Here is a 27,995-nt window from a genome sequence, read left to right on the forward strand (position 1 = left end):
TCATTGTTCACTCTGCTCCCCTAAGATGCTTTTCATGACAGGTAGTTTGTGAGGCTGCAAGCCCAAGTTGTATTCTGAAGTTCTGACATTAACCTCCAGTACATACCAGGTCCGGTGGGCTACAAAGAAAGATGATAATATCTGCCTTTTGAGATTACTGTGAGGGCTAGAGATAACATTTTTTAACTATAGTAATCATTAATGCTGACGGACATGACCAAAATTGCATGCCAAGCACACTTATCAAGATTCTAGAGTGTTTAATCTCTGTATTTGTTTAAACGTCTGGACTCTGGGTTATGGGACTACGTTTGCTCAACTCCCCAAGACCTCTCAGCCCAGAGGGCTGAGTCCTGAAGAAAGCTACTTTTCCCAGGAAATTGCCCATACACAAATATTCCTCACCAGCAAGACTGTAAAAGGAGGAGACAAATGGTCCTGAAGGCTGGATCAGCAGTCCGTCTTGCTTTACGGTTACTTAAGTTCCCGGATAGGGTATTCGGTGTCTGAGTTCATGGTGTTTCTTGTCTTTATCTTTATCCATGGCTCAAATTTTAACCCTAACTTTGCCCTTCACTGTTTTGGGAACACTGTTGCCTTGCCCTTCCAACTCTGACCTTATACTTGGTTTCATGACATACTCCTGATTTTGCTGGTTCTGGTTGGAGACATGAATGAACTCAACCCATCCTTTGCCCTCGACTCTCATTAATAATCACACATATCCTGTTCTTTGTGGTGTGGTCACTCAGCTAGGCTCTTTGAATTCAAGCTGTTCCTCCTACTCTTAAAATATGCAGAAAAATCTTTGCCCTCCTGTCATGGTGTCTCACTGGCAATGACAATCATCCAGTACTTCAGAGGACCCATATGCAAATCATCCAGTTGGCTGGTAGATGTACACTTTTGGTATATTTGGGGTTTCAAATGTTGTCCATGATGTCACTTGACTTTTGAAAGGAGACCGGGTGGTAAGGATAGACTTGAATTAAATTGATTTTAATCACATGTATATTTGTATCAACTTGCATAGAGGACTTGAGACATTATAGAGAGTAAATAAAAGATCTTATTATATTTATTAACAATAAGGTTTAAACAAGGAGAGAAAAATACAAAAATAGCCATTCCAGAAAAAATAACTGAATTAAGATTCTAAATTAAGAATATAGGTTAAGTGGAATCACTTTAATTAAAACTTCAGTGCTTCTCTCTGTTTCCTTGGAGCCAAAGCCAAGCACCATTAACTCTTTAAATCTAATTAAGAGAAGATCACAAGACAGAAAAAATGTCCATCTCCAAACAAAGCAAAGCCTTTTGCAGGATTTTTTATGTGCTGAACACTGATTTCATACATAACACTAGATAAAACAATTTGCCTCAGTCATGATTGCAGAGATTAAAACTAACACAGGCAAGATGAAACCTTTATCTCATACTGTGTGAGGTTCTGTGTTAGAGCTTTAAAAGATTTTTACATTTCATTTGCATCTACTAGATCTCTCTCTCTCTGTGTGCTATACATGTTTATGGCAGTGCCTAGGGATGCCAGAAGAGGGCATCATATCCCCACAGATGGAGTTACAGATGGTTGTGAACCACCTGACATGGGTGCTGGAAACTGAACTCTGGACAACTACAAGTACAGCAAGTGCTCTGAAACACTGAGCCATCTCTCCAGCTCCCCTATATTAGTTTTACCTTGGCTGTGTGGGGTCATGTAAATGGTATTTCACAAAACTTATGTATCTGAAATCATGACTATTCCTCAGTTCATCTTTACAAAATTATGGCCAGATACTTTCTTTCCGTACACCAACATTCCCGACTTGTAAGATTTTATATGTGTATCTCAAACACCAGGGGACCTCAGACACAACACCAAGCTCACAGTCCATTAACCAATGTGCAGGAATATGATAGCACAAAGCCATCCACCCTCCATTTGAATACTAAGCTGCATCCTTCATATCTCCATGGCTGGTCCCCTCATCAGGATGTAACACAAATGTAGCCCCACATGACATGTTTCTCTTATTTGGGGTTATAGCTGAGTTATGTATTTCATCTACTGGAACAGCTGTTTTGTCCAAGCAACTGTTTAAAACTCCTAAGGCAGTTGGTCCATTTTTTAATTTTTTTTTTTTTTTGAGAAATATGGGAGGATGTTTAGGAAGCCTTCTCAGAGAGAGTGATTCTGAATTGAGTATAAAAAGGCAAATTAGGTAAGATGAGATGGAGAAACGATGGGAAGAGAACGGAAATGAGGTGCAAGCAATGTGGTAGGGGTGTGTGTGAAAGTGGAAGCTGCTGAGCACTGAGGGACGTGCAAATTGCCTTGTAATGGTGGAGCGTGGGGTATAGAGGTCAGGTGAGGGAGCTGTCCTCAGAAGTCAAAACCTGAACCACTAAGCCATGGCAGGCTGTAGAGGTCAGTTCTGAGTGCTACAAAGAAAAAATGTTTTCTTTAAACAATTTCAAAAATTATATTTTCAAAGTATTACTATGAGAGTTGAAAAGATATCCTTGTGAGTAAATACATTGGTTTGTAAGCTTGAGTTTCTGATTTCAATTCCCAGCACCATGTAAATTTCCAATTGTAACATTTGTGTCTCTAATCCTGTTCTAGGGGGAAGAGAACTTTCTGTTTCTGTGAGCAAAAACTTGTAAACACACACACACACACACACACACACACACACACACACACAGAGCATTAAAAAACCAAGAAAATGGCTGAGTGGTGGTGGCACACGCCTTTAATCCCAGCATGCAGGAGGCAGAGGTAGGAGGATCTCTGTGAGTTCAAGACCAGCCTGGGCTACAGAATGAGTTCCAGGAAAGGCACCAAAAGAGAAACCCTGACTTAAAAAACAAACAAACAAACTAAAAACAAAACAAAATACCAAAAAACTATGACTATGACAGTAGTTAAGATACTAGATTACAAAGGGCATGCACATGGGTAACAGAAGTTAAGAGTCACTTGTACAACTGCAACAGTCTCTGTGACTGTAAGCCAGACGGGATTCCATTGCTGAGATGGGAAGTCTACACAAGCCCCCATCCCTAACCTAAAAGCTGTATACAGTTGAAAGCCTCTCACAGAGGAATAATTGATTTGTTCAGTGGAGGTTCACTGGGTACAAACCACACATAAGGGCAGTCCCATGCCCAGCAGTAAACGGCCAACACAAAATGAACTCAGTGGTTCTTTTGGAGTGTTTTGTTTTATTTTGGTTTTGGTCACAATGCTTTGTCTGGGCATATGTGCAGATCTTTTGCTTATATATTATAGATTCTGATGGTGGTTTTTGTGCGTGTGTGTGTGTGTGTGTGTGTGTGTGTGTGTGTTTTCTGTGTGTACGTGTGTGCGAATGTGGGTGTACATGTGGATGTGAATGTGGGTGTGAATGTGGGTGTCTGAGCATCTCCATGTGTTTCCTGTGCTTTTCTGTTCACTCTTTTTCTGTTTGTTTTTTTGTCCTGTTCTGGTTTGTTTTTATTTTATTTTATTGTTTTTAGATATCTATTTGAATTCTAATGAGAAAGGGTGTGGATTTGGGTGGGTGGGGAAGTGGAAAGGATCTGGGAGGAGCTGAGGGAGAGAAAAACCACAATCAGAATATATTGCAGGAAAAAAAAACTCTATTAAAGAGAATGAGTCAACTGTAATAACCTTTATCAGAGCTTATACAGACATTATGGAAAGCATTCGTAGCATGGGTGACCTTTGGCTAGGACTGGGGAAGGGATGGTCACTGCCATGAGTGAGAACATGGGTCCATGGTGAAGATTTGATTTTAGGACTACTCTGGAAGTGGGTGGCCTGAGACAATGTGGTTGCCAAGAAGGAGTAAAGTCAGCTTTGGAACCACTGGGCTTTGCAACGCAGAATGACTTCCACTGGATGGGGCTCAGGCATTAGCTCCATATGTAGCCCAAAGTGAACAAGGAGCCACCTGAACTAAAGGTGCTGCATGGGCACCACAGCCTTCTAGCTAATTGTAGAAGGTAAAGTTTAATAAGTGAAAAATATCACACAGGAGGGTGAGAAACGAGTCCAAGGCGGCATTCTAAAGATTATCAGGAGTTTGGGAGAGGTCAGAGATCAGAGAACGCAGCAAAGATGTTTTTGAGTTATCACAGAGAAGAACCAAAGGAAAGCTGTGAAACACGGGAGGAGCATGTGGACAAGGTGAGAGTCCAATACTTCCGACATGCAACACAAGTAGAAAACACTCCCTGATTTGGTACGGGGTAATTTCTTAACAACCTTGGCAGAATCTCCAAGTAGGAAGGAATTCTGCTTTTATGTGAAGAGAAAGAATCTGGGTATAATTGAGAGAGGAGTGAGGTTTTAAAAAGGGCAAAACTACTTCGAGATTTCATCTTACACCTGTCAGAAAGGCTACGATCAATAAAACAAGTAATAGCTTACGCTGGTGAGAATATGGAGTAAGGAGAACACTCCTCCATTGCTGGTGGGAGTGCAAACTTAAACAGCCACTGTGGAAATCAGTGTGGCAGTTACTCAGGAAGATGCAAATTGATATATCTCAAGATCCATCTATATCACTCTTGGGCATATACCCAAAGATGCTTCATCCTACCAAAGATTCTTGCCCAACAATGTTCATTGCTGCTCTATTCATAATAGTCAGAAATTGGAAACAACCTAGATATTCCTTAACAGATAAATGAACAAAAAATGTGATACTTTCCACAAAAGAACATTACTCAGCTGTTTAAAAAAATGAAATCTTAGCTGGGCAGTGGTCGAACGTGCCTTTAATCCCAGCACTCAGGAGGCAGAGGCAGTTGGATCTCTGTGAGTTCAAGGCCAGCCTGGGCTACAGAGTGAGTTCCAAGATAGGCTCCAAAGCTACACAGAGAAACCCTGTCTTGAAAAACCAAAAAAAAAAAAAAATCTTGAAATGGATATTACAAGAAAAAAAAATCATCCTGAGTGAGGTATCCCAGACCCAGAAAAACAAATATGGCATTATTTGCTTATATGTGGATATTAACTGTGAAGCCAATGACAACTATATTACAATCCACAGAAACACAGAGGTTAGGTATGGAGTGAGGGACTTGAGGGGCAAAGACGAATCTTGTTAGGAAAGGGAGATAGAAGCAATATGGGATGGTATGGGGGTGGAGCTAGAGGTTCAAGAGGGGAGTGGGAAGAGGGGATGAGAAAGGGACTATTCAGGAAGAGCTAAACCAAAGGGCCATTTGAGGGATAGATGGAAATCTAATACAGTAGAAGCTTCCTAGAATATATACATATATAAAGGCAATCTAAAGGAAATCACCAAATAATGAGGGAAACAGAGCCACAACCAGGCATCTCTTGTCACCAAATGAAGCTTCCAGTACCGGGATTGGGTTACATCTCATTGAGTTGTTGTCCAAAGTTGTCCAATGGGAACCCCCACACAATCCAGGCTGTTGCCAAGACTATAGGTTGCTCTCCACAAACTGATAGCAAGGATCCACTGCTGAAGACAACACCTACACGGCTCATTGCATATGGAGATGCTGAGCTGCTGCCTACATAAAACCTGTACCCTCTATGTTCTAGCATTTTTGGTACAGAAAGTTACTTTCCATGCTACCAAAAGAGAGACATCGACACCAAGCAAGCCACAAAGCCTTTGACCTATAATGGTGTCCTGCCTGCAAAATATTCTAAGGCAATAGAAGCCCAAAGATTGTGGGAGTAACCAACCAATATCTACATGAGTTAAGGCCCACTCCACAAGATGAAACCCATACAGGACACTGCTTGGGTGACCAAGAATCTGAGACTAGATAGCTCAGGAACTTAGGGTAAAATCAAGTACTGCTTTTAAAACAAAATGGTAAATGACTCCCAATGACATTCTGCTCTCAGTCTTCAGAAAAGCTTCCTCTTGTAGCAGATGGGAACAAATACAGATACAGAGATGCTACTCAGAGAGTGAGAGACAAAGATGCTGAAACACTCAGCCCTAAATGGAAAGTCTGTGTCAACTGCTTTGCCTTAGGGCTCAGTGAACCTACCCTATACCCACCCCTCGCCTACAGGAAGAGGAGACAAAAAGAGTGTAAGAGCCAGATGGGATAGAGGACACAAGAAAATGAGGCCCTCTAAAAAACTTGATCAAAATATGATCAAATTTCATGAACTCACAGAGACTGAAACAGCCTGCACAGGTCTGCACCAGGTCCTCTGTGTATATATTATGACTTCCAGCTTAGTGTTTTTTTATGGGATTCCTGAGCATGTAAATAAGTGACTCTGATTCTTATGCCTTCTATGGGGTTCTTTTCTTTCTGTGGGTTTGTCCTGTCCAATTCTAACGTGTTAGTTTTTGTTTTATCTTATTATGTTATATTACAATCCCTTAGAAACTTGTTTGTTTTCTAATGAGAGAAAAAAGGGGAGTGGATCTAAATGGGGTGTGGGGTAAGGAACTAGGAGGAGTGGAGGGAGAAGAAACCGTAATCAGGACATATTATGTGACAGAAAACAAATCTAATTTCAATAAAAGGAAAATGAAGGAAGAGGAGGGGCAGGATAGAATAACCCAAGTGTGGAGTTCAGTCAGAGAAATAGAAGGTAACAGGTTCGCCCCTGAGCAAACAGCCAGGAGCTGGGGTAAATTCCCAAATTTCTAGGTGTGATTAAACTGTGAAGGACCCTCAGCTAAGAATTTGATTTGTTCTGTGGAAAAAAACAAAACGCTGAATTCCTCCCTTCACTGCCAACCCCCTCAAGCTACAATTGTATGTAAGGTGTGCAAACTCTGAACCTCAGCTCCTTTACCTCCCATGTTAAATTTGAGATTTCATCTTCTGCTGCAATCTAGTATCTGCAAGCTCTCACCCATCGTCATGGCTCATCAAAACAGACTTAGATCTACAGGGACCGACTACTTGTTATTATATTTAGTCCTACGGCTATGGTCAACGAAGCATACCAGCTAATGCTTTCTGAGTGCCTCTCCCTGTCACACACTCAGGACTTCACCTGGACCAGTGCTTTTTCTCGTGGGCTCCATGCTGATAGACTGAGCTATTTATACTCAGGTAACTAGATCAGATCACATAGTCTGTATACACAACCTTATAGTAAAATTAATGTTCTTAGTTTGAAAAGAGGGAACAGATACTTTCCCAATCCATACTCTTCCCAGATTACACCCCTCAAGTGTCATGATACATATTCTTAAATGAGGAATGTAAAGTTAACATGTTACATTTTCAGTTATGCAACTAGAACTCTCTCATCCTCAGCATTTCTACTTTGAATAAGTACTCTGTCAGGAATTGATGGAGTAGACATATAATAGCTAAAAATCATTGGTCTGAGCCATGATTAACTGGGAATCTGTTGTATCCTGGTTATGAATTTAATGTCTTCATTTTAAAGTTTATCTTATGTGGTGATTGTTATACAATGAACTATAAAGTCAGCTAGGCAACACATGAAAAAGTAATTGCTCTTTATATTGGGTTTTTAAATTTGATATTGTATATAGCAAATATTTCATGAGTAGAATAAGAAAATGCCATAAAAAGGTAAGGTATATAAAGACAGCTTCTCCTCAGAGACAAAGGAGAAACAGCATTTGCCATGTATGGAGATCATCATGTGAACATTTCACTATTTGGTGTTTATGTCTACATAAGAAAATGAGTGTATTTTTTTGTGTGCATGCGTGTGTGTGTATGTGTGTGTGCGTGTGTGTATGTGTGCATGCATGTGTGTGTGCATGTGTGTGCGTGTGTGTGTGTGTGTGTGTGTGTGTGCATGTGTTCCGTTTGTTCTAACCATAGGCACAGAAACTGGAGACGGTTACATTGCTATTCACTCCGTGGCCCTTAAAGTACCTTTCTAGTTTGATCATTTAGCCCCAGCTCCCATTCTAGGTCTCCTCCACACTTTGTAGGCATCCATTTTTGTAGAATTATATACTCTTTTATGATGGTCATACTCATGTGTAATGTATAATTTTTTCTGATATTATTAGATAGAGATAAAAAGGGAGAGACGGAGATGACACATACTCTGAAAATCACAGGGACAAAAGAAGTGCATTAAGATTACACAGTTTTTTCTACGGTGTCCCCAGAACTGAGAACTGAATCTTTCAAAACTGTCAGCCTTCACTTCCTGAGTCTGAAGACTGAGAAAAAAAATGTAGAAAAAGTAGAAAAGATTCTCAATGTGTCCCTGATTCTTGAGTGGGCAAATCAGATGAAAACTTGATAAGTAAACTCTTAATCTTTTTCAAAGCCCACACAATGGGGATGAAGAGGCGGAGGAAACGTGCTTCTTAAATTCAACTTTTAAGGACTAAATTTAGCGCCCACCACATGAAAGTGCTTAATATTGCAGGGGTGATGAATTTGATAATGACGGAGAAATGCCATCAATCTGACAAACTAAACAACTTCTTTAACCTGACATGGACCTGTTCAACACATCAGCTGTCACCTGAAATGAATTCTGTTTCTAATTTCTCTTCATAAATAATGCAGCTAATTGAAAGGTAGTTACAATGAAGTCTTTAACCTCCTTCTCCAATATGAAGGCAATCTTTCTGCATTTCTTAGAAGCTTCTACTCTTCACATGAAATGAAACCCAGACATCATCAGAGCACCGAGAGAAAACAAAAGAGCCCATTGTGTGAAGGCCAGCCCATCTAACGGCTTTCTCATTTTCAATTTTTTAAATTCGTCATTATCTTAAACTACAGAACTCATAAAAAGCTCATGTAAGAATGCTTAAGCTCAGAGATTCACTAAGGCTACTGCTTTTTAAGCTTCTTAGTTGTGCATCTATATGATCCTTGTTGTCCAATGTTTACATAGTTGTAATTAATTATAATATAACGGTGACATTTAAATATTCCTAACTGAAGTGTAACAATGTGATATCCATACAAAACTTTACAGTAGAGGACTCTTTCCTCCTCTTTCCTTCATTTAATGGAAATAAAGAGGAGATAATAAATAAAGATACTTCCTGACTATTCCAAGGAGGTAGCATAGAGGCATGACTGTTTTGAACACTGGAGGAATTAAAAACCTCCTTTTTCTGAGGTGTTTCATTGTGGACATCTGTGATTGCATTTGTTTATTTCTGGGGGGAAATATTAATAAGCTTACACGCTGAAGGTGAAAAGGAGAGAAAGTGATCTATGGAAGCATTTAAGTTTTCAGTAACTTAAGTATTTCATCTCTCTGAGAGGACTGATTTCAGCAAATACATCATTATAAATGGATATCTGAGATGAACATCTTTCCAAGGCTGGTATTAAAAATGGAAATACAAGACAGATTTTAAGTGGTATGCCAATTTACATCCAAAGCTTTACAAGTTACTAAAAATGTGAATTATATAACCAAATACTAAAAGTTTAGGTCATTTTCATTAGTATCTGTTCCCTAGCCATTCAAAGAGTCACTGGAAATAGATGCTGTCATCCCATGTTATCATTATGTAGGTTCTACTATATCTGTCAATAATGAGACAAAAAGTACACAGAGATGCTATATTTTATAACAGAGAATATTGCCAAAGTCCCTAGGCTTAGAGCCCTGGAACAAGTTCATATCTTTCCCTAGTAAGCAAATCCTTCTGGGTGAAGTTCTAATATCACTTGTTATTTGGTGTTAAATGTTTAAATAATCCTTAAGAGTGGGCAAGGCAATAGTCTAAGTAGCTCACTGGTATTTGCTTATAGTGAAAGTAGGAACAATGGATGTGGGGTAAAGGATAGGCAAATGAAGGAGAAAAAAGAAAAAAAGGAAAGAACAAAAGAAAAAGAGAGAGAAGAAAGAAAAGAAAGGAATTAAGGAAGGGAGAAAGAAAGAAAGAAAGAAAGAAAGAAAGAAAGAAAGAAAGAAAGAAGAAAGGAAAGAAGGAAGGAAGGAAGGAAGGAAGAAAGAAAGAAAGAAAGAAAGAAAAAGGTGCTAGATAAATAATGTCAGAGCTGTTCTCACCAGAACAGCACCACAATGCAGACATTGACAGTGTGCTGCCAAGAAGCCATGGGGAGAGTCAGAAAAAAACAGTGGTCAGCAGTGTCAAAGGACAGAATGAGAATGTAAACGATATGCCTTGGATTTGACAGGACATTATCACTGCCTTTTGTCTGACCTGATAGGCACACTGCTTGTATACATATATACAATGTATGTATGTATGTATGTATGTATGTATATATACATATATACAATGAATATATACACCTAACAAAATATATGTGTGTGCTATGATTTACAATTAAAAAGCACGAATAACATGACATTTGAGAGAATGCCTTTAGCTAGAACCACAGAGAAAATTTAACAAGGCTGATGACATTTAATGTGAAACACAGTAAGTAGAGTTTTGGCAGACAGACTTGGGGCTAAGCTATGTCCTACATTCAGAGGAAAGTGCAGTGCAGAAGGAAAAAAGTTGACAGAGAATGGGGATAGTCAAGCTTTGAGGAGCCTGTCACAGACTGCTGAGGGGAGGGGTACATGGGTACTACCAACTAGGTTGATGATATACTGGTGGTTCACATTGTCAACAGCCATTGTAAAGTTTTATTCACCAAAATGGGCCGCGAATTTGATTTAGCAGTGTCTTTGTGAGCTATGTTTCATTCGTTCATTTGCATTTATCAGAAATTTAAAGAAAATGCATCTGAAGTGAACTTAAGTAGATTTTTTAGAAAACTCTTTTCTTCATGAAAGTCTTTGACCTCTTTGGCACTGAAACTTTTTATCTTTGAGATAGGAGAATGGGCTCCATCACTCCTCAAGTTCTTCCTAAATACAGCTCAATGATATGGAAAAAAAAGTGTTGTTTTTTTAAAAGCACCTAAGTATGCACATATAATCAAATCATTTAAGTACTCACTGATTTTTATTATTATTAAACTGATCATGAAGTTCTTACATTCTGTTTTCATTCTTGGGTTCTTAAAATTTGGAGTTCTTTAACCATTTTTGAATAGAACAAGTTATAAAAGGTTATAGATATGCACAATCAAGTAGAGGTGTTTCCTTAGCAGATGTCTTATAATGATTTCATAATTTTGTTAAGTCTGTAAAATTTTAACATGTTAGCGTTGAAGTCATTCTAAGAATAATATATCCATTTCTACATCAGAAAGGCAGGATATAGAGAGATTTGGTGACTTGCTGCAGGTCACATGCCAACAAGTGTTACGGTTGTGAGTCTATATAGACAAGACGTGGCACACAAACTCATGTGAGCATGGATACCTGTAGCTAGAGTTTTCCTGTCTGGCCCACAGTCAGGACAAATCTTTGTCACCTGCCAGTCCCACAGCTGCTCAGACCCAACCAAGTAAACACAGAGACTTATATTGGTTACAAACTGTATGGCCGTAGCATTCTTGCTAACTGTTCTTATAGCTTAAATTAATCCATTTCCATAAATCTATACCTTGCCACGTGGCTCATGGTTTACTGGCATCTTCACATGCTGCTTGTCCTGATGGCGGCTGGCAGTGACTCCTTCTGCCTTCCTGTTCTTTCTTTTCTCCTCTCTGTTAGTCCTGCTTATATTTCCTGACGGCCACTGGCCAATCAGTGTTTTATTTATTGACCAATCAGAGTAACACATTTGCCATACAGAACATCCCACAGCAGATACTTCTGCTCTTTTTAAGCTTGCTAAAATTTAATCTGTTTTTCACTTTTTCCCCCACTCACCTTGTTAGCTCTGCAAGTGTGTAGACCTCACTCTTGTTGACTTTCCCATGCTGTATCTAAACTCTCCCATTAGCCAATGGCTTCATTTGCTGAGATGCCCTCATATATGGTGCCTCTCCTCAGAATGGCCCCTGATACTGTTTTCAGAAAGGTGCAAAATGATATGACATGGGACATGTGCTTCTTAAGGACATCAGGAATTCAGTGTGTGTTTTTTGGGGGGGGCGGCGGCATGTGTATGCACAAGTCTATGTGTGCATATAGAAGTAGATGTTCATCTGTATGTCTGTAGGACAATCTCTGGCAATATCCTCAGAAACTCTGTCCATCTCCTTTGAGGTAGGGTCTCTCATTGGCTAGAGTCACCAACTAGACCAGCCCCAGTGAGCCCCAGGGATTATTCTATCTCCTCAGCACCCCAGATGTGAATTGCAAGCATGCACCACCAGGCCACAGATTTCTGAATGTGTTCTGGGGATTTCGCTCTGGTTCTTATCTCTGTGAGGCAAGAATTTAGTGACTGAGGTTTCTCCCTGTCCTGGAATCTTATTATACAGAAGATCAAGGAAGGAACAATGACTGAACAGCTGTGTCTCATACATACAACAGTAGTATAGGACAGCACCATGACAACGATGTCACAAGTTTCTCCTTCATATATACTTTTAAATAAATGTTATCTACTCTAGAAATGTGTTTGGGATATTCTGGGGTGTCACTAACACATATGAGGATTTGAAGGAAATTAAAAACTTGCTCAAACTGCTTACTGAAGCTACATATTGTATTTTGTCTGCAACCCAAACAAACCTTTGTTGGAGCCAAGTTGCTGATACATGCAACTTCCTGTTACCTTTGGCAGCTGTTGAGAACTCCTTTTATACCTGTCTATGTGACCTAGTGATTCTGACAGATGCTGACCTGCAGTGGCTATGTATATATGATGACAAAGCAATGCTCTTGCAGACTAGGCCCTGAAAGAAGTATCTGCAACTCCATGTCGGGTCAGCATACTTGCAATAGCACAGAAGCTCTTGCCCAGATGTGTGACTGACAGACAGATGAACATACCAAAGTAAAGGAAGGGACCTAAGTTCAAATACACTGAAGTCTTCAAGCCCTGGCATTTTATTGCTGTCTTTTCTCTGACTCTTTGAGTTTCATGACAAATGTCTACTACAACCTCAGACACCTTTCTGTCTTCTGTGAGAACAATCCCCAAAGAAGCTGGAAATGGTGGATCCCATCAATGAGTAACCCAAGCCCTTAAGAGGCTGAGGTAAGGGGATTTTTAGTTCAAGGCCAGCTTTGGCTATATGATATGAATTTGTTCCAAAATTAGAAATGAGCCAATTCAACGGCTCTGTATTAAGACAAATTACCTTCCTATAGACTAATCCCAGACACAGACCACTGTGGGCCACTCCCTTACAGGGTTCTTTCTGTACAAATAAGCAAACAGTTGTCCTGAAGGCTCCATCTTGACCTTCAAACACAAAGCACTTTCAAAGAGAATCTTCCTGAACCCTTTCTCAAGGTTGATGTGACTGTGCTGTCAGAGCTTCCTAATAGTCTCTCTATAACCAAATTTCCTTGTGTGTGCACAACAAAAACATCAAGACAGCAAAGTCTGTGTGTGGCTCTGCCCAGCAGCTGCTAGAGAATGCCAACCAAGGGGCTGGAGCCCTGACCTGAGTGTGATGACAGAGTTTCACTTGTTAGTTGTACAAAATAATTCATTTGTACACAATGTTGGGATTCTGAGTAGAATGACCCACATACAGATGTTAAGTTACTGTCATTGTGACTTCATGTATATGCAGTGAGATTTTGCTCCTAAGGACTAGAAATAGATGGAGTAAACCATAATATCCCAGTCCAATGAAGCTCAATTTTGACCAAATGTCATTAACACAATAACCATGATGGCAAGGAGAAGAGTGGCTGGTTGGAGCAGCTAATGACTGCTAAGAGTTTAGCAAACCAATTTTTTTCCCTAGACAAAAGTTAGCTATGCTTGCTGTTTATTTTGCCCTTCCACGAAGACCCAATATTACTGACTCATATAAACCACTACTTAAAAAAATGATTTTACTTTAGATGAATTTTTTATCAGCATAGCTTGTCCTTTCCCAACAAATATCTCATTTGCATATATACATCAGCCCATGCCTCTTCTGCACAGCTGTGACATAGCTTGTAGTTTGAGGGGATGCTAGTAGCACATGACCTAGGAATGGGAATGCCGTTGATCCCTCAAAGACAAAGATGATGTTTCCATTTAATAAGTGTGCTGGGCCACTGTCCTGCCATGTGTGCTTTCTGTGACTACCACCATGTTGATCCGAGGTCGTAGCTATTAGGGTCTGCCTTCTAATTGTCCTCATTTGACTTTGAAAAAGAATTCTTCCCTCTTGTCCCTCTCCTTTTGTTCTCTCACACTTTCATGGCCTGCTTTCTCACATCAAGATCAGATAATGACTAGAGCATCCTTGCCTGCTTGCAGCCTCCTCTTAGACATGCTAGGAACAGCAGAAGGCATGTATGCTCCCACACTAATTGAAAATGGTGATTTATATTCTAAGCTTCACCTTATAAAATACTTTGTGAGCTACTAATAGCGATTAAGTAAGGGTGAAATGGTTAATAAAACATATATAAACAAAGAAAGTAATTAAACTGTCCTATACCAAGTGCTATGTTGTTAACATAATAATTACTTTAAGCAGGGACCTGAGATAAAACCAGAAAGTATCATGTCAGGTGAAGATCATGACTCACTGAAAAATAAAAACACTATTACTAAAATTGTTTCAGTGAAAACAAGGAACATTAGTAATCATACCAGGAAGGGTGTTCTTAAAACTCCATTCCTTTCTTTTCACTTACAAAAGTAGCATTTACTTATTTCAGGAAATTCATGATCTCAAAATCATGTAAATGAAGAGATGAATGATCATTTTATTGCTCCAAAATTACATTTAAGCACATTTTGTGGCAGGATAAATATGCTGTAACCTATATTAAATATGTGCAGTCTCAAGTGCATGTGGGTAACTTCGAGTCCTTTGAAATATAATCTAGTATAATTTTGTCACTGACTGAGTTTTAGTTTTAAACTTATTTCTAACTACAGTTCTACACAGATCGCGGTGTCTAGTAATTACTGTGGGTTAACTTATCCCCTCATTTTAGTCTGGTGTCATACTTGTTGTATAAGTAATAAATAACAAATTTATACTTCACCAAATATGCCAAAATTATACATTATAGAAATAATCACATATGTGCAGAATCAAGTTGTGCTTATAAACATTAGTTTCTACATTTCTTTCGCCATCTTTGTCTATCTTTTAATAGAAAAATGCCTTTTATATTCTAGAAGATAGAATTGAACTCAAATGCCGGCAGCTTCTATAGACATTTTTTACAATAGAAACATCTTTCTCCTCTGCCCCTTGCATGGGCAGGTCGATTTTCATTGAAAATGGCTTCAAGCTGGCTCTAATATTTACTCACTTATGCAGGTGCGTCCGTCAGCATGGCGTCTGTACCCTGTATCACACACACAGTGGAAGGTGCCCAGAGTGTTAATACAGCGCTGCTGGCAGCCCCCATTCACCACCGCACATTCATCGATGTCTAGAGGAGGAAGACAGATGGCCAGGATTACAATGTCATTCCAATGTCAACTTCAGAGCAGTGCTACAAATACTTCTTTGATACACAGTATGTGTTATATTGTACAAAAGCACCATCTCTGTTACCACAAATCTATGCCTGTTTGATCCATTTTGCTCCACACCATGTAAACAAGAAAATATAGATGGAAAGGTTATTGAGTTTTTGGTTTGTTTGGTTTTTTTTTTTTTTTTTTTTTTTTTTTTTTTTTAGAACAGCAACCATGAACATTGTGATTGTCTCACAATTTACTGTTCCTCACACACTGGCTAATTAGACAGATCTGAGATAAAGATATTTCCTTGGGGAAAGAAAACTGGAGGAGAGAATTACAATGAGCTACTCTCTCAGGAGCAGCACACACTAGTAGGTAAACACCTATTCTTGGTCTGACAGCACTGAATAAAGGCAGTAATGGAGTTAAGACCTTGAGTCTCCTTCTCATGTGCTACAGTAGACATCAAAGCAGAGACAGATGACTCAAATGAAACCACGGCTTAGTGTTCTCAGAAAAACATCAATACATTGGTCCCACTAATTTAGCTTCTTGTTCAAGTGGCTATTTCCTGAAACACTGTCTTTGTGTAAGAGATTGGTTATTAACTTTTAGAATAAAACGGAGAATAGTCAAGAAAAATTTACAATTACCTGTTTTGTTATCAGTAATAAATACTACCAGGATTCACAAATACAATATTGATCCTTTACTGAAAAATTATTTCATTTTCCCACACTTACACTTCCTTGTGCCTCATGCGATAACTACTTACATATTTAAAATCACAAGAAAACAAATTTTAGGCTGTTCATGAATTAAAAACAAAGTTCTAAACTTTCTTATTTGGAGGTTTGTATAAGTGAAAATGAGGGCAGAGTGTGCTAGGAAGTGCCTGTAATCCCAGAGGTCTGGATTTCAAAGCCAGAGAAACCTAAATTCCAGGTTAGTCTAGGCTATGTAACTGGGAGGGGAGAAAGGAGCGAGTCGGGAGGGAGGGGAACATCTTTCTGCAAATTTCACAGTAACAGTCATCTCCTGGCTTGGGGTATGGATTTCAGGGGATAGTTAGATTCTTACTGCCCTTAAACTCAAACCTTCTGGAAAAGATATTTCATGTGAACAGTCTTTCCTAAAATATGAGCCACTGGAAAGTTCATTTGTCCATAAGGAACACAAAAAGCTGCTATGACAATGACTATCACTGCATATCTCCATGTCAAAATCTCAGGATTGGGAAGGAATATTTGACCAAAGGTAGCTAAAGGGTTTGCATTTACCAGGCATTGATTTTGTCTTTTCTCAAACGAAAGTGACTGTATATTTTCCACAAATTTGGCATATCTTTTGAAAAATAAAATATTCTGGATGAAGTCCTAATATTTTGAAAGTAAATTTTATTTCAGAGATAAGAATTACTGATATGTCAAAATGCAAGAATTTTTATTACATTCTGAGTCTGTGGTAACCTGACCTATAGATCTTTTTCATATAAAATAATGTTGAACCAGAATTCTCTAGTTGTTGCCTATTCTTTGTGCAGGGATTTAATACCTATCTAGGGTAGGTTTTTATCTTTCTGTCTCTGGGGCATTATTCTGCAGAGTTGAGATATAATTCTGAATCTTAACTGTCAACCTCTAGATTAGACATACTTCCAAGATCTTTCATTTTGGACATATAAATAAAACTTTTAAATCCCAAGCATATTATACTTTACATGATAAATAACATTACAACTATCATGAATCATATAGCAACATTTTATATGTGTGTATATATAAATTGAAAAGGGTCTTAAAATATGTAAAAAGACCCTTTTTCTTCTGAGGAGGACAGACAGGTATATTCCATGATGGAACAGGCCTTCTATTGATGTTAGAACAATTTTTTAAAGCTTTATTTTTTATTTTATGTGTATGTATATTGCCTGCTTGTATGTCTGTGGATCATGGGCATGCAGTGTCCACAGAAGAAAGCTTCACATCCCCTGAAACTGGAATTACAGATGGTTGTGAGCCTCCATGTGGGTGCTAGGAACAGAACCCCAGTCCGCTGCTAGAGCAGCCAGTGCTCTTAACTGCTGAGCCATCTCTGCATCATCTAGACAAAATTGTTTAACCATATCTCTAGGGCTCAAGTTTGTTATAAGAAAGAGAGCCACATAGATGCTACTTGTGTATGAAAAACATAACTTTCACATAAAGTTTATTCTGATAACTGCCCCCCATGACTTACTCACAAAGTTTTAATATTTTCTCATCAAAGACACAGAGTTCATAAAAAAAAATTAAAAATCTCTGACTATTCTCTCAAGATATAATGGGTACAGTCTTGACAATGAGCTTTCTATACATAAGCTTTGATATGTTTATATTCTTAGTCTACCTTCAACTATGCACTCTGCTGTACACACACACACACACACACACACACACACACACAACCAAATAGCCTCTGTTCTTTGAGTCATATAGTCTTGAGAAAACATATTCTACTGCTGGCACTGATCAGGGCATCATACTTGCTTGCTGGAGACTGCTTCCTCATCTATAAAACAGGCTAATAAAAGGGTTCATGTGTACCTTGCTATGATTTATTTATTCATTTTATCTTGTTCATGCATGACATCCTGAAATAGATGGCTAATTCTTGATCTCACATGTACATACTAAACAAACAGGTCATTTTGTGTCATTAACTAGTAGAGTTAACAACATAAGATCATGAAGTGACACTATGGGACAGGAGAAGAGAGCAACAGAGGGGGAACTGTTCGGCTTACCATGAGAAGTGGGGGATAAAATGAGAACTGCCTGGAAGTGATGGGCATTCAAAGTCGCAGCAAATGCAATGGATACATTTAGATCTGTCGGGCTGGACAACATGCTTTGAAAATGAAATAAAGCTGAAAAATAAACCCCAAACCTCCTTTCATTAGTTGGATAGTAATGTGTTCCTTGTCTTGATTCACCACATAGTCTTGGGCAGGTTGGAACATGGCAGCCCGAGTTCACACGGCAGACAAGCAAACCTATTAAAATTTAAAAACTCGATCATTTGTGAAGTGCCACCAAACACTAAGATATTGGTTTGACTTTTTCCTTTATTATCCTCTTTTAGAAGATAGCAACTTTGCTGGTTGTTCTGACATTGTGAAATCAATAGTTCTCAAACCTGAATGCATATTAGAACCACTTGGCACACATTTAAAAATGCCGATGCCAAGGTTCCACTTGAGTCTGATTTAATCAGTCTCCTTATTAGGTCTGGGAAAGAAAACAGTGTTAGAAAGCATCCTGAGGGGTTCTAATGTGCAGCCTGAGCCAGGATCACCTGGTGTAGTTAAAGCTTTAATTACCCAGAGACGTTGTTAAAGGTAGAAGCTGATTCTCTGCCTCTGGGGCTTCCAGTTGAGATCCTGCATACACAGCTAGACCCAAGGTGATCTGGATACAATTGGCATGGGGGTCAGAAGGAGTAAGCATACAGGTAATCCTGTTCAACCATGTATGCCAGAAGGATCATTGGTGTGGCAATCGACTCAATTGCACAGTAGTTTAAGCAAGTTGACCAAATCAGTCCAAATATTTAAATCAGTACACCAATCAAATTATAGGCATACGGAAGTGTGTATGCATGTATATTTACATATATGGACACATACTACAAAAATGGGAATTATCTAACATTTTATTACTATGAAACCTACAAAAATTGACTTCTAAAATTGTCCATAATAGTCACTCTAATAATAATATCAAGAAAATGTCAGCGTTGTTTCTCATGAAATCCAATCTGCTTCTGTAAACTATGAAGGAAACCTTAGATCTTTTCTACCAGAGTGTGTCTGATTTAGGATGAATCTGAGCTGAGCTGTCATGATGCTAGTTACTCACGCTGAGGCTACCACACGTGGTTTTCCTTCCCTCCAGACTCTGCCCAACAGAGTTAAAAACCAGAAATGTCAATATTACATTAAAATGTTATTATCAAGTGTACTTCATGTGAAGAAACAATTTCTCACAAAATTCTCCGAGTCTGTTCTCACATCAGATGCCTACAAAAAGCCTTGCCCTTAGAATTGGAACTCCAGGACACTGCTGGGAACAATGATGAAGTCATTAGAAAATTTTTTCAGTATTATCACTGTGATATGGACCCTGGATATCATACTGTAAGAGACTGTCAAAAACAATCAACTATGTCTGTTGTTTTTCCTTTTAATATCCTTTCTGCTGGATTTACCCTCCAAACTATTTCCCCAGATGGTCACAGAATATAATAGCTTAAAAGAATTCACATTATTATCAAATGTGCTTTGCACATAAAAGCTCTCTGAGAGAACAATGACCCACTTTGGTTACTGTACAATGGAAATTGCTTCATGTCATTTTTTTTTTGTTTAGATTTTGTGACCATTTTCCTGAGAACCAAAGTAAAACAAATCACTCCTCCATTTGCCCCATAATACACTGTTTTCAGAAACTTGTTGATTGATCATAAGCAGTGGTGGCATTGGTGAGGGAAAGATGCCTTCCCCCCTCTACTCCTTGCTATGTGCTGTACAAGAGAGAGAGAGTTGGCCGGGGTCATGAGAGTGAGAGGGCTAGCCTTGCCCCCCACTAGCTGCAACACACAGGAGAGCAGATCCTGAACCTTTCCTGGATAGCACACCAGGGCTGATCCTGCGGAATGGGTTGCTGGTGAGCTGGACCTGAGGACGTGAGAACAAGAGAGCTGACATCCCCACCCACCCCCACACACTACATATACCCCTTGCAGCAGTCGGGTGAGAGAGTCCTGCACTTCACAAAATAGTAGACCTGACCTGGGTGGTGTGAGTGTGAGTGGGCTGGATCTGGGGACCTGAGAACCATAGAGCTGGCCCTGCCCCTTTGCGTCAGGAGCTTCGTGCTAGGTAGCTGAGGCAGTGCTGGGTAGTGAGGATGAGGGAAATTTGGTGGATGGGCTGACAAACCCAGCTACCACCCAGGCCCAGGACCAGGCCTATGAGTTGGCCCACCCCAACATCCATTGCATCTACGAACTGTTGGAGCATGTGAAGGGGACGGACCTACAGATCCCAAATAGGAGGATCTCAGTGACACAGGACAAACACAAGATATCCAAGAGAAGCCCCAGTGAAATACCATCGTCTATAGTGTAGCAGAAGCCAGACCAGTAACTCATGGCAATGAGCACTAACAAGTAAAGATGAATGGACTAAAGGGTCAACTGTGTGACTCAGTGGGCCACACTATAGATTCCACGATAAGATTCTTCTCGGGTTTTTTTGTTTGTTTGTTTTTTGTTTTTTCTTTAATTTATCTTTTGGAGGGGTTGCATGGGCAGAGGGCAGAAGTAAGAGGACAGGGATTAAGCAGGATAGGGATGCATGATGTGAAATCCACAGAGAATCAATAAAAGTTGAGAAAAAACGCTGGGCGGTGGTGGCGCACGCCTTTAATCCCAGCACTGGGGAGGCAGAGCCAGGTGGATCTCTGTGAGTTCGAGGCCAGCCTGGACTACCAAGTGAGTCCCACGAAAGGCGCAAAACTATACAGAGAAACCCTGTCTCGAAAAGCAAACAAACAAACAAACAAAAAAAACAAAAAAAAAAACAAAAAAAAAGTTGAGAAAAAACAAGGTATTAAAAAGAAAAGATAAAAAGCAGTGCTGGGGCAGAAGAGATGGCTCAGTAGTTAAGGGCACTTGTGGCTCTCACAGAGATGGGAACTTGGTTCTCAGCACCCATACAGGGTGCCTCACGATAGCCTGTAACCCCAGTTCCAGAGAATCTGGCCTCCAGCACCCCTCATATGTGATATACACTCACAGACACACAGGCACATAAATAAAAAACACAACTTTTTTTTTTATCTAAAACAAAAATAAGTGTCATCTTTAATCTACACACTGCTTTCTAGAAATGTTGGAAGTCGATAGTGAAGGGGGATGTGGTAATCACTCCACATAGTAAAAGGGCTTCTGTTTGTAATTCTTTAGTGTGTGATAGGATGAACTAGAAGGCAACTTTATGTTGGACACAATCCGTGAGTTTTCTAGGAATGAATCAATGGATGAATGAATGCTTGGAGTAACTGATGTCATTAAATATTCCTTGCCACCTGCATTCACCAATGGATTTTGAAGAACTGGACCCATTGTCTCTGTTTCTTCTTTTCACCCTTGCAAGAGATTTTTAAAAGTTATTAATATTAGGCTATGTATGTGCAGGTGCACATGTCACAACACACATGGAAGTCAGAGCACACTTGTGCAGCTGGTTCTCTGCGTCTACCCCTATATAGATTCAAGAGACCAAAAACAGTTTAGCAGCATTGCCTGGTAGGACCTTTACCCACTGGGCCATCTCTCCATCAAGATACTTGCTTCATTTTATTCACCAGTATCTTAAAAAAAAAAAAACCTAGGGAACACTTTTGGGCTTATATCCAAAGGACTCTACATCTCAATACAGAAATACTTGCTGATCCATGTGCTGTGAAATATTATTTTAACGAGGCAAATATGTGTTACATTTGTTTATGCTGTGGAATATTACTTTGACTGTGTAAAGGCATGTTACATTTGTTTTTGCTGCATTTGTTTAATTATAAAAAGAGGTGTTGCTGTTTCACCTTGCCTGTCCAAGGCACCTGATTGACCTAATAAAAAGCTGAATGACCAACAGCTAGGCAGGAGAGGGATAGGCGGGGCTAGTGGGCGGAGAGAATAAGTACAAGGAAGAATCTAAGTTTGGGAGAAGAGAGAGGAGAGAGAGAATGAGGGAGAAAGAAAGGGAGATGCCTGGGGCAGCCACCAGCCAGCAGACACAAAGTAGGACATACAGAAAGGAAGATAAAAAGCACAGAGGCAAAACGTAGATGAAGAGGAACAGGTTAAGTTATAACAGCTAGCAAGAAATGAGCCTAAGCTAGGCTGAACATTCATAACTACTAAGTTTCCAGGTCATGATTTGGGAGCTAGTTGGTGGCCCAAAAGAAAAAGCCTGGTACATCTATATTCTTCTCTGTTTATAATAGTCAGAAAATGAAAACAGCCTAGATGTCAATCAACAGATGAATGTCTAATGAAATCATGATACATTTATACAATGGAATATCGTTCAGCTGTTAAGAAAAACGAAATTTATAAGTGAATGGATAGAGCTAGGAACAACTATGAGTGAGGTAAACCAAGACCCCCCAAAATAAATAGTGCTTGTTTTCTTATATGTGGATGTCAGCCTTTAAGCTTTAGATACATGTGTTTCATTTAGAATACCCTCAGAGGTCAGGTAAGAGGGGGAACAAGGGAGGGGAATAGAGCATAGTGTTGTGAAGGAATAAAGGAGAGACTAGCATAGGAGGATTAGCCAGGGAAAGGTACAGGAGGACAGGACAAAGCAGGGAATGTGAGGAGGGACAACAAAAACTGAAGGCCTTTAAAAAACATAGGAAAAGTCCTGCCATGGAGGCCTCCTAAATTTAAACGGAGTCATCATATAGTGGGGAGACGATGCCCCAACTAGACATCTTATGCTAGCAAGCAAAACCTCCAGCGCCAGCAATGGGGTCTATCTTGTTGAGTCATTGACAAAGGAGTCCCGTAGACCCTACCAAACACCACAGACTGTTGCCAAGTCTATTGGTTACTCTCCACAACGTGATGGTAAGATTCTGTAGCTGGCCGGGCGGTGGTGGCGTACGCCTTTAATCCCAGCACTCGGGAGGCAGAGCCAGGTGGATCTCTGTGAGTTCGAGGCCAGCCTGGACTACCAAGTGAGTTCCAGGAAAGGCGCAAAGCTACACAGAGAAACCCTGTCTCGAAAAACCAAAAAAAAAAAAAAAAAAAAAAAAGATTCTGTAGCTGAAGACATGGAGCAATGGAGCTGGGGACCAAACATTAGCTGCACCCCTACGGACTGGCACCCATGGTCCTGGAAGGTGTCCTGCATGCTACTGGAGGAGAGAAGAAATCTTCAATATCCCCCAGGTCTGATGCTGTCAGCATGAAGCTCTGTGTATAGATTAGAAATCCTGTCACATACATGTTCTCCTGCTTGGTAAGTTCCAATCTGCAGAGATGAGCTAAGTTTTCAGTGGTCCTTTTGCTTCTGTGAATCAGGCTACAGTAAAGATGTAACCAATAGGTACAACAGAATTGAATGACTCAGAGAGAACCAGAGACAGAGCCTGTGGTGCGCTGAATGAGAGTGGCCTCCATTGTTGCATATATTTGAGTGCTTGGGTCCCAGTTAGTGAAACTATTTGGGAAGGATTAAGAGGTGTGGCCTTTTTTGAGTAGGTGTGTCACTGGGAGTGGGCTCTGAGGCTTCAAAAACCCACACCAGGCCCAGTGTCTTGCTCTCTGCTTGCTGCCTGAAGAATAAGGTGCAAAGCTCTCAGGTACTGTTTGAGCACCACACCCATTTGCTTCCCACCATGATGATCATGAACTAATTCCCTAAAACTGTAAGCAAGCCCCAAATTAAATGCTTTCTTTTATAAAAGTTGCCTTGGCCATGGCATCTCTTCCCAGCAATAGGACAATAACTAAGACAGAGTCTACAGACAGCTCTACCTCCTACTGCTCAGTTAAGGGTTCAAGGATTCCTTTGACTCTTTGAGACTTGATGTGTATTATTCTGTTGCTTATAAAGCAAAGCACCTTGAAATACACATGCTGTAAAATGAGTTAGCAGGAAGAAGCCATCAGTTCAAACACAGCATCTACTTTTCAAAAGATGTGTTGTCTTTCTGATCATTAAAACGGCTCATGGGGCTTCTTCAAGGGTAAGTAATTTGCACTTACTCTTATATTATTTATTAGAAAAATGATATATTTCATGTAGACTTGTGATACACAGGCTTGGTGTCACACATATGTATGACAGGAAGCAGAGGTATGAGGATCTTGAGCTAGATGTCAGGTCAGGCTGTATAGTGAGTTTGAGCCTATCTTGGGCTTTAGAACAAGACCTTTTAATGAACTTGAATATTTGTATTTGTGGGAAGCTTGGCTCATCTTGTATAACAAAGGCTAGGAATTTGTCAGACGATTTGTACAAGGTCTATGTCTATGATGGTGCAGGGCTGGTCACGCTGCCTCCTGGTAGAGCTTTCTTCTGGCCCTTCCTCCTGAGCTCCAGCCCCAGCTCCTTCTCTTCACTTTCCTTTTCTTCTCCTCTTGGTAACTACAAACCATGGTAGCTTGATGCTCAAATCCTTGCTATTATGAGTGCTGATAATAAAAGAATAAATGCTGATAACTTTAAGAATACTATTAATTTTCTCTTTCCTGACCTTGCTAAAAAAAGGTTACTTATTTGTAGCCAGGGTATTCACTAAGCAATAAAACCAAGATATCTCAGGAAAAAAATGCAACAATTTAGGAAAGACATAAGTAGGGCCTTTCAGAAATTGAAGAGTATAGAAAGGAGTAAAGTTCAGAGGATTTGTTATTTTGTGCTAAGAGTAGAAGAGTTTGCACTTTCATTGACAATGCAATTAGTTCATTCTGTGTAAAGTAAGTGTTAAAGTAGAAAAAGATTATGTTAGAAATTTTACTGAGACTTGACCCTGGAGGTACCTGGAGGGTGTTTTTATGACACACTTGGAGATAATGGCTTCACTCCATACACAATGGGCAATGGCAAAGGGAAGAATAGAGAAGTGGAAAGCTGAATCCAGAGTTGTCAGTCAATCACTAGTGTCAAAATATATATGAACATTAACAAAGAGCTGACCTAAGCTACTACTACTCATAGAAATAGAAAGATGTAGGCAGATACAAAAAGACTTCAAGAGCAGACATGAATGTGACTGAGTCGTTAAGTGGATTTGATGGAAGGGAGCGAGTTAAGGTCAATTGCCTTGAGCAATTGGATGGATGGTTATGGCAGTCACTGAAATAGCACAATAAGAAAACTTTCAATATTAAAGGGATAGTTCGGTTTTGAACACACATGATTTGATGGGCAAGTGAGATTGGAAACTGAGGATATCTCCTAGGCATCCAAGGATATGGAAAAAGATCAGGAAACAAATATGAGCTGAATTTTCCAGCTATCCTCTATTGACATGTGTAGGCCTTGAGAACCCATCCTTGACAGTTACCATCACCCATGTTGAATCTAATTCTAAATTTCATTGGAGCAGACTTATTTTCCATTTTACGTCAAATCTACGTCTTTCTAGTCTTCACTGTCATACTAATTTAACCTTTGGGGATGATTGGAATGTCCTAATAAATTCTTCCACATACTTTCTTCCTAATGCATCACACTGAGGTTGAAAATAAAAAAACAAAGGATCAACTCCGCATACACTTACCTCTGCTGCCAGTTTCTGAGCTTGCAATCCCATCAGTATTTTCTTACCCGCCTTCCCTTACTTTACCTAGTGATTTCTAATTCATCCCATAGACATCCACCTAATGCCACAGCTTCCAGGGCTGTAGCTTCCCCTTACCACTAGTCAGATCTGTATGCAACACTTTCTGTGAATGGCCTTCTTGAAGTTATTAACTCATCTGTTGATAGAGATTCCCTTGTGTGTTCATTTCTGCGTGGTCTTCATTAGTCACTAAGGCCACAGGGAAAGAGCTCTGTTAGTTTATGTTCATAACGATAATCCCATTATTTGATACATATATGATTCTCTAAATTTCTGATAAATGGATTATCTGTATACAGATAGTAATCCAGACCACAGGAGTAGAATGAGATTACTGCCTTAGAAAACACAGATGAATACTAACACTTAAAGCAGGTTGAGAAAGGTATACACAGAGTGCTGGTCCTGGTTAGCCTTACCTGTCAATGTGACATGTCCTAGAGTCACCTCAGAGGAAAGCCTCAAGTGAACAACTAACTGTAGGGATCATATTGGCCTGTGATCATATTTTGGGGGGACTATCTTGATTGTTAATTGATGCTAGAGGGTCCAATCTACCATGGGCTGTGCTGTTCCCTGGGCAAATGGTCCCGCATTATACAAGACATTCAGCTAAACATTGAGCAGGTATGAGCCATTAAGTGGTGTTCCTCCATGACTTCTGCTTCAAGTTTCTGCTTGAATCCCTGCTTTGATGTCCCTCAATACTAGCCTGTGATCCAGGAGTATAAGCCAAATAAACTTTCTTCTCCAAGTTGCTTTTGGCCAGAGCGATTTTATCACAGCAACAGAAACCAATCTCCAACAGTGTTCAAGAAGGGCATATAATGAAATCGGAGGAAAGCTCAAAGAGTTTGGTGTCACAGAAGCCAAGGGCACAGGATTTTCAAATAGGAAAAGTCTACATGGCAACATCATTTAGGAGCTGGAAAATTCCACGAGATTTAGAGACAAGGATTCTGCCAAAGCCACTTGGGAAGGAACCGGCATTAATAATAAGTTTCTCACCCAATGACTATTGAACATTTGTTTTCTTGCACCACTGTAAATTCATTGATACACTATTAGTTTATTACTCAATGTGGCCTAAACCAAGATATAGAAATTTTGATGGAGTAACAGAACCGGGTCAAGATTTCAGTGGGTGAGTCATGGAAGTAAAGACAAATGAAGAAGACAGAGAGTTAGGCGACTCCTGGTTTAAAATGTGTCTTAGCCACTTTATTTCTTCTTCTGAGAGCTCTCCGTTCAGTTATCCATCAGGGAAATGAAAATGACTTTGAGATTCCTTCTTACCCAAGTCGAAATGACTAAGACGAAAAAAACAAAAGACAACAAATGCTGGAGAGCATGTGGAGAATGTGAAACCCTCAAGCACTGTGAGTGAGAGTCACTGTGGAAATCAGTGTAGCAGCTCCTCAGAAACTAGAAAGATATCTACCACGTGACTCAACTGTAAGACACATGAGCATACACCCAAAGAATTCTTTTGCCCAGTACAGACAGACATGCTCACCTATTTTCATGGGTTCTTTTTTCACAACACTTACAACGTGGGAACAGCCTAAAGGTTCACCAAACTGATGAATGTATAATACAAATTTGGTACCTATACATAATGGAATTTTTTCAGGCATAAAGAAAAATGAAATTTGAAAATAAATGGATGGAGCTGGTAGACATTATAACAGGCAAAATAATAAGATAGACAAACATTTCATGTTTCACTTATGTTTAATCTGGAGTACTTGTAGAATTCAGGAAAGTAGAGAGGGATCATTTGTGTGGGGGGAAGAAAGATCTTATGGGAAGAAGAGACAGTAGAACACAGATAATGTGAAAGGGAAAAGAAGTAATGAGGTGGGAGGTTTAATCAGGGAGAGATGATGCATAGCTAACACCAAGGATGTTTGAAAAGCTGTAAAGAAACTTACTTTTTTGTAAGAGCTCTCTCCTCTCTCTCTCTCTCTCTCTCTCTCTCTCTCTCTCTCTCTCTCTCTCTCTCTCTCTCTGTCTCTCTCTCTCTCTTTCTCTCTCTGTCTCTCTCTCTCTCTCTCTCTTTCTCTCTCTGTTTCTGTCCTGTCTCTCTCTCTTTCTCTCTCTGTCTCTCTCTCTCTCTCTCTCTCTCTCTCTCTCTCTCTCTCTCTCTCTCACACACACACACACACACACACACACACACACA

The 27,995-nt window shown here is 39.8% G+C and overlaps 1 protein-coding gene across 2 annotated transcripts in view; it reads right to left on the bottom strand.

Moving 5' to 3' along the window:
- Positions 1 to 27,995, bottom strand: part of LOC131912994 (EGF-like and EMI domain-containing protein 1) — a 615,403-nt gene that overhangs the window by 109,253 nt on the left and 478,155 nt on the right. For both annotated transcript variants that reach the window (XM_059265325.1, XM_059265324.1), the window contains exon 6: positions 15,251 to 15,373. In XM_059265325.1, coding sequence (XP_059121308.1) covers positions 15,251 to 15,373 — 123 coding nt within the window. The remainder of the gene's footprint in view (positions 1 to 15,250; positions 15,374 to 27,995) is intronic.

The sequence above is a fragment of the Peromyscus eremicus genome, chromosome 6 (assembly GCF_949786415.1).
Source record: "Peromyscus eremicus chromosome 6, PerEre_H2_v1, whole genome shotgun sequence".
NCBI classification, from domain to species: Eukaryota; Metazoa; Chordata; class Mammalia; order Rodentia; family Cricetidae; genus Peromyscus; species Peromyscus eremicus.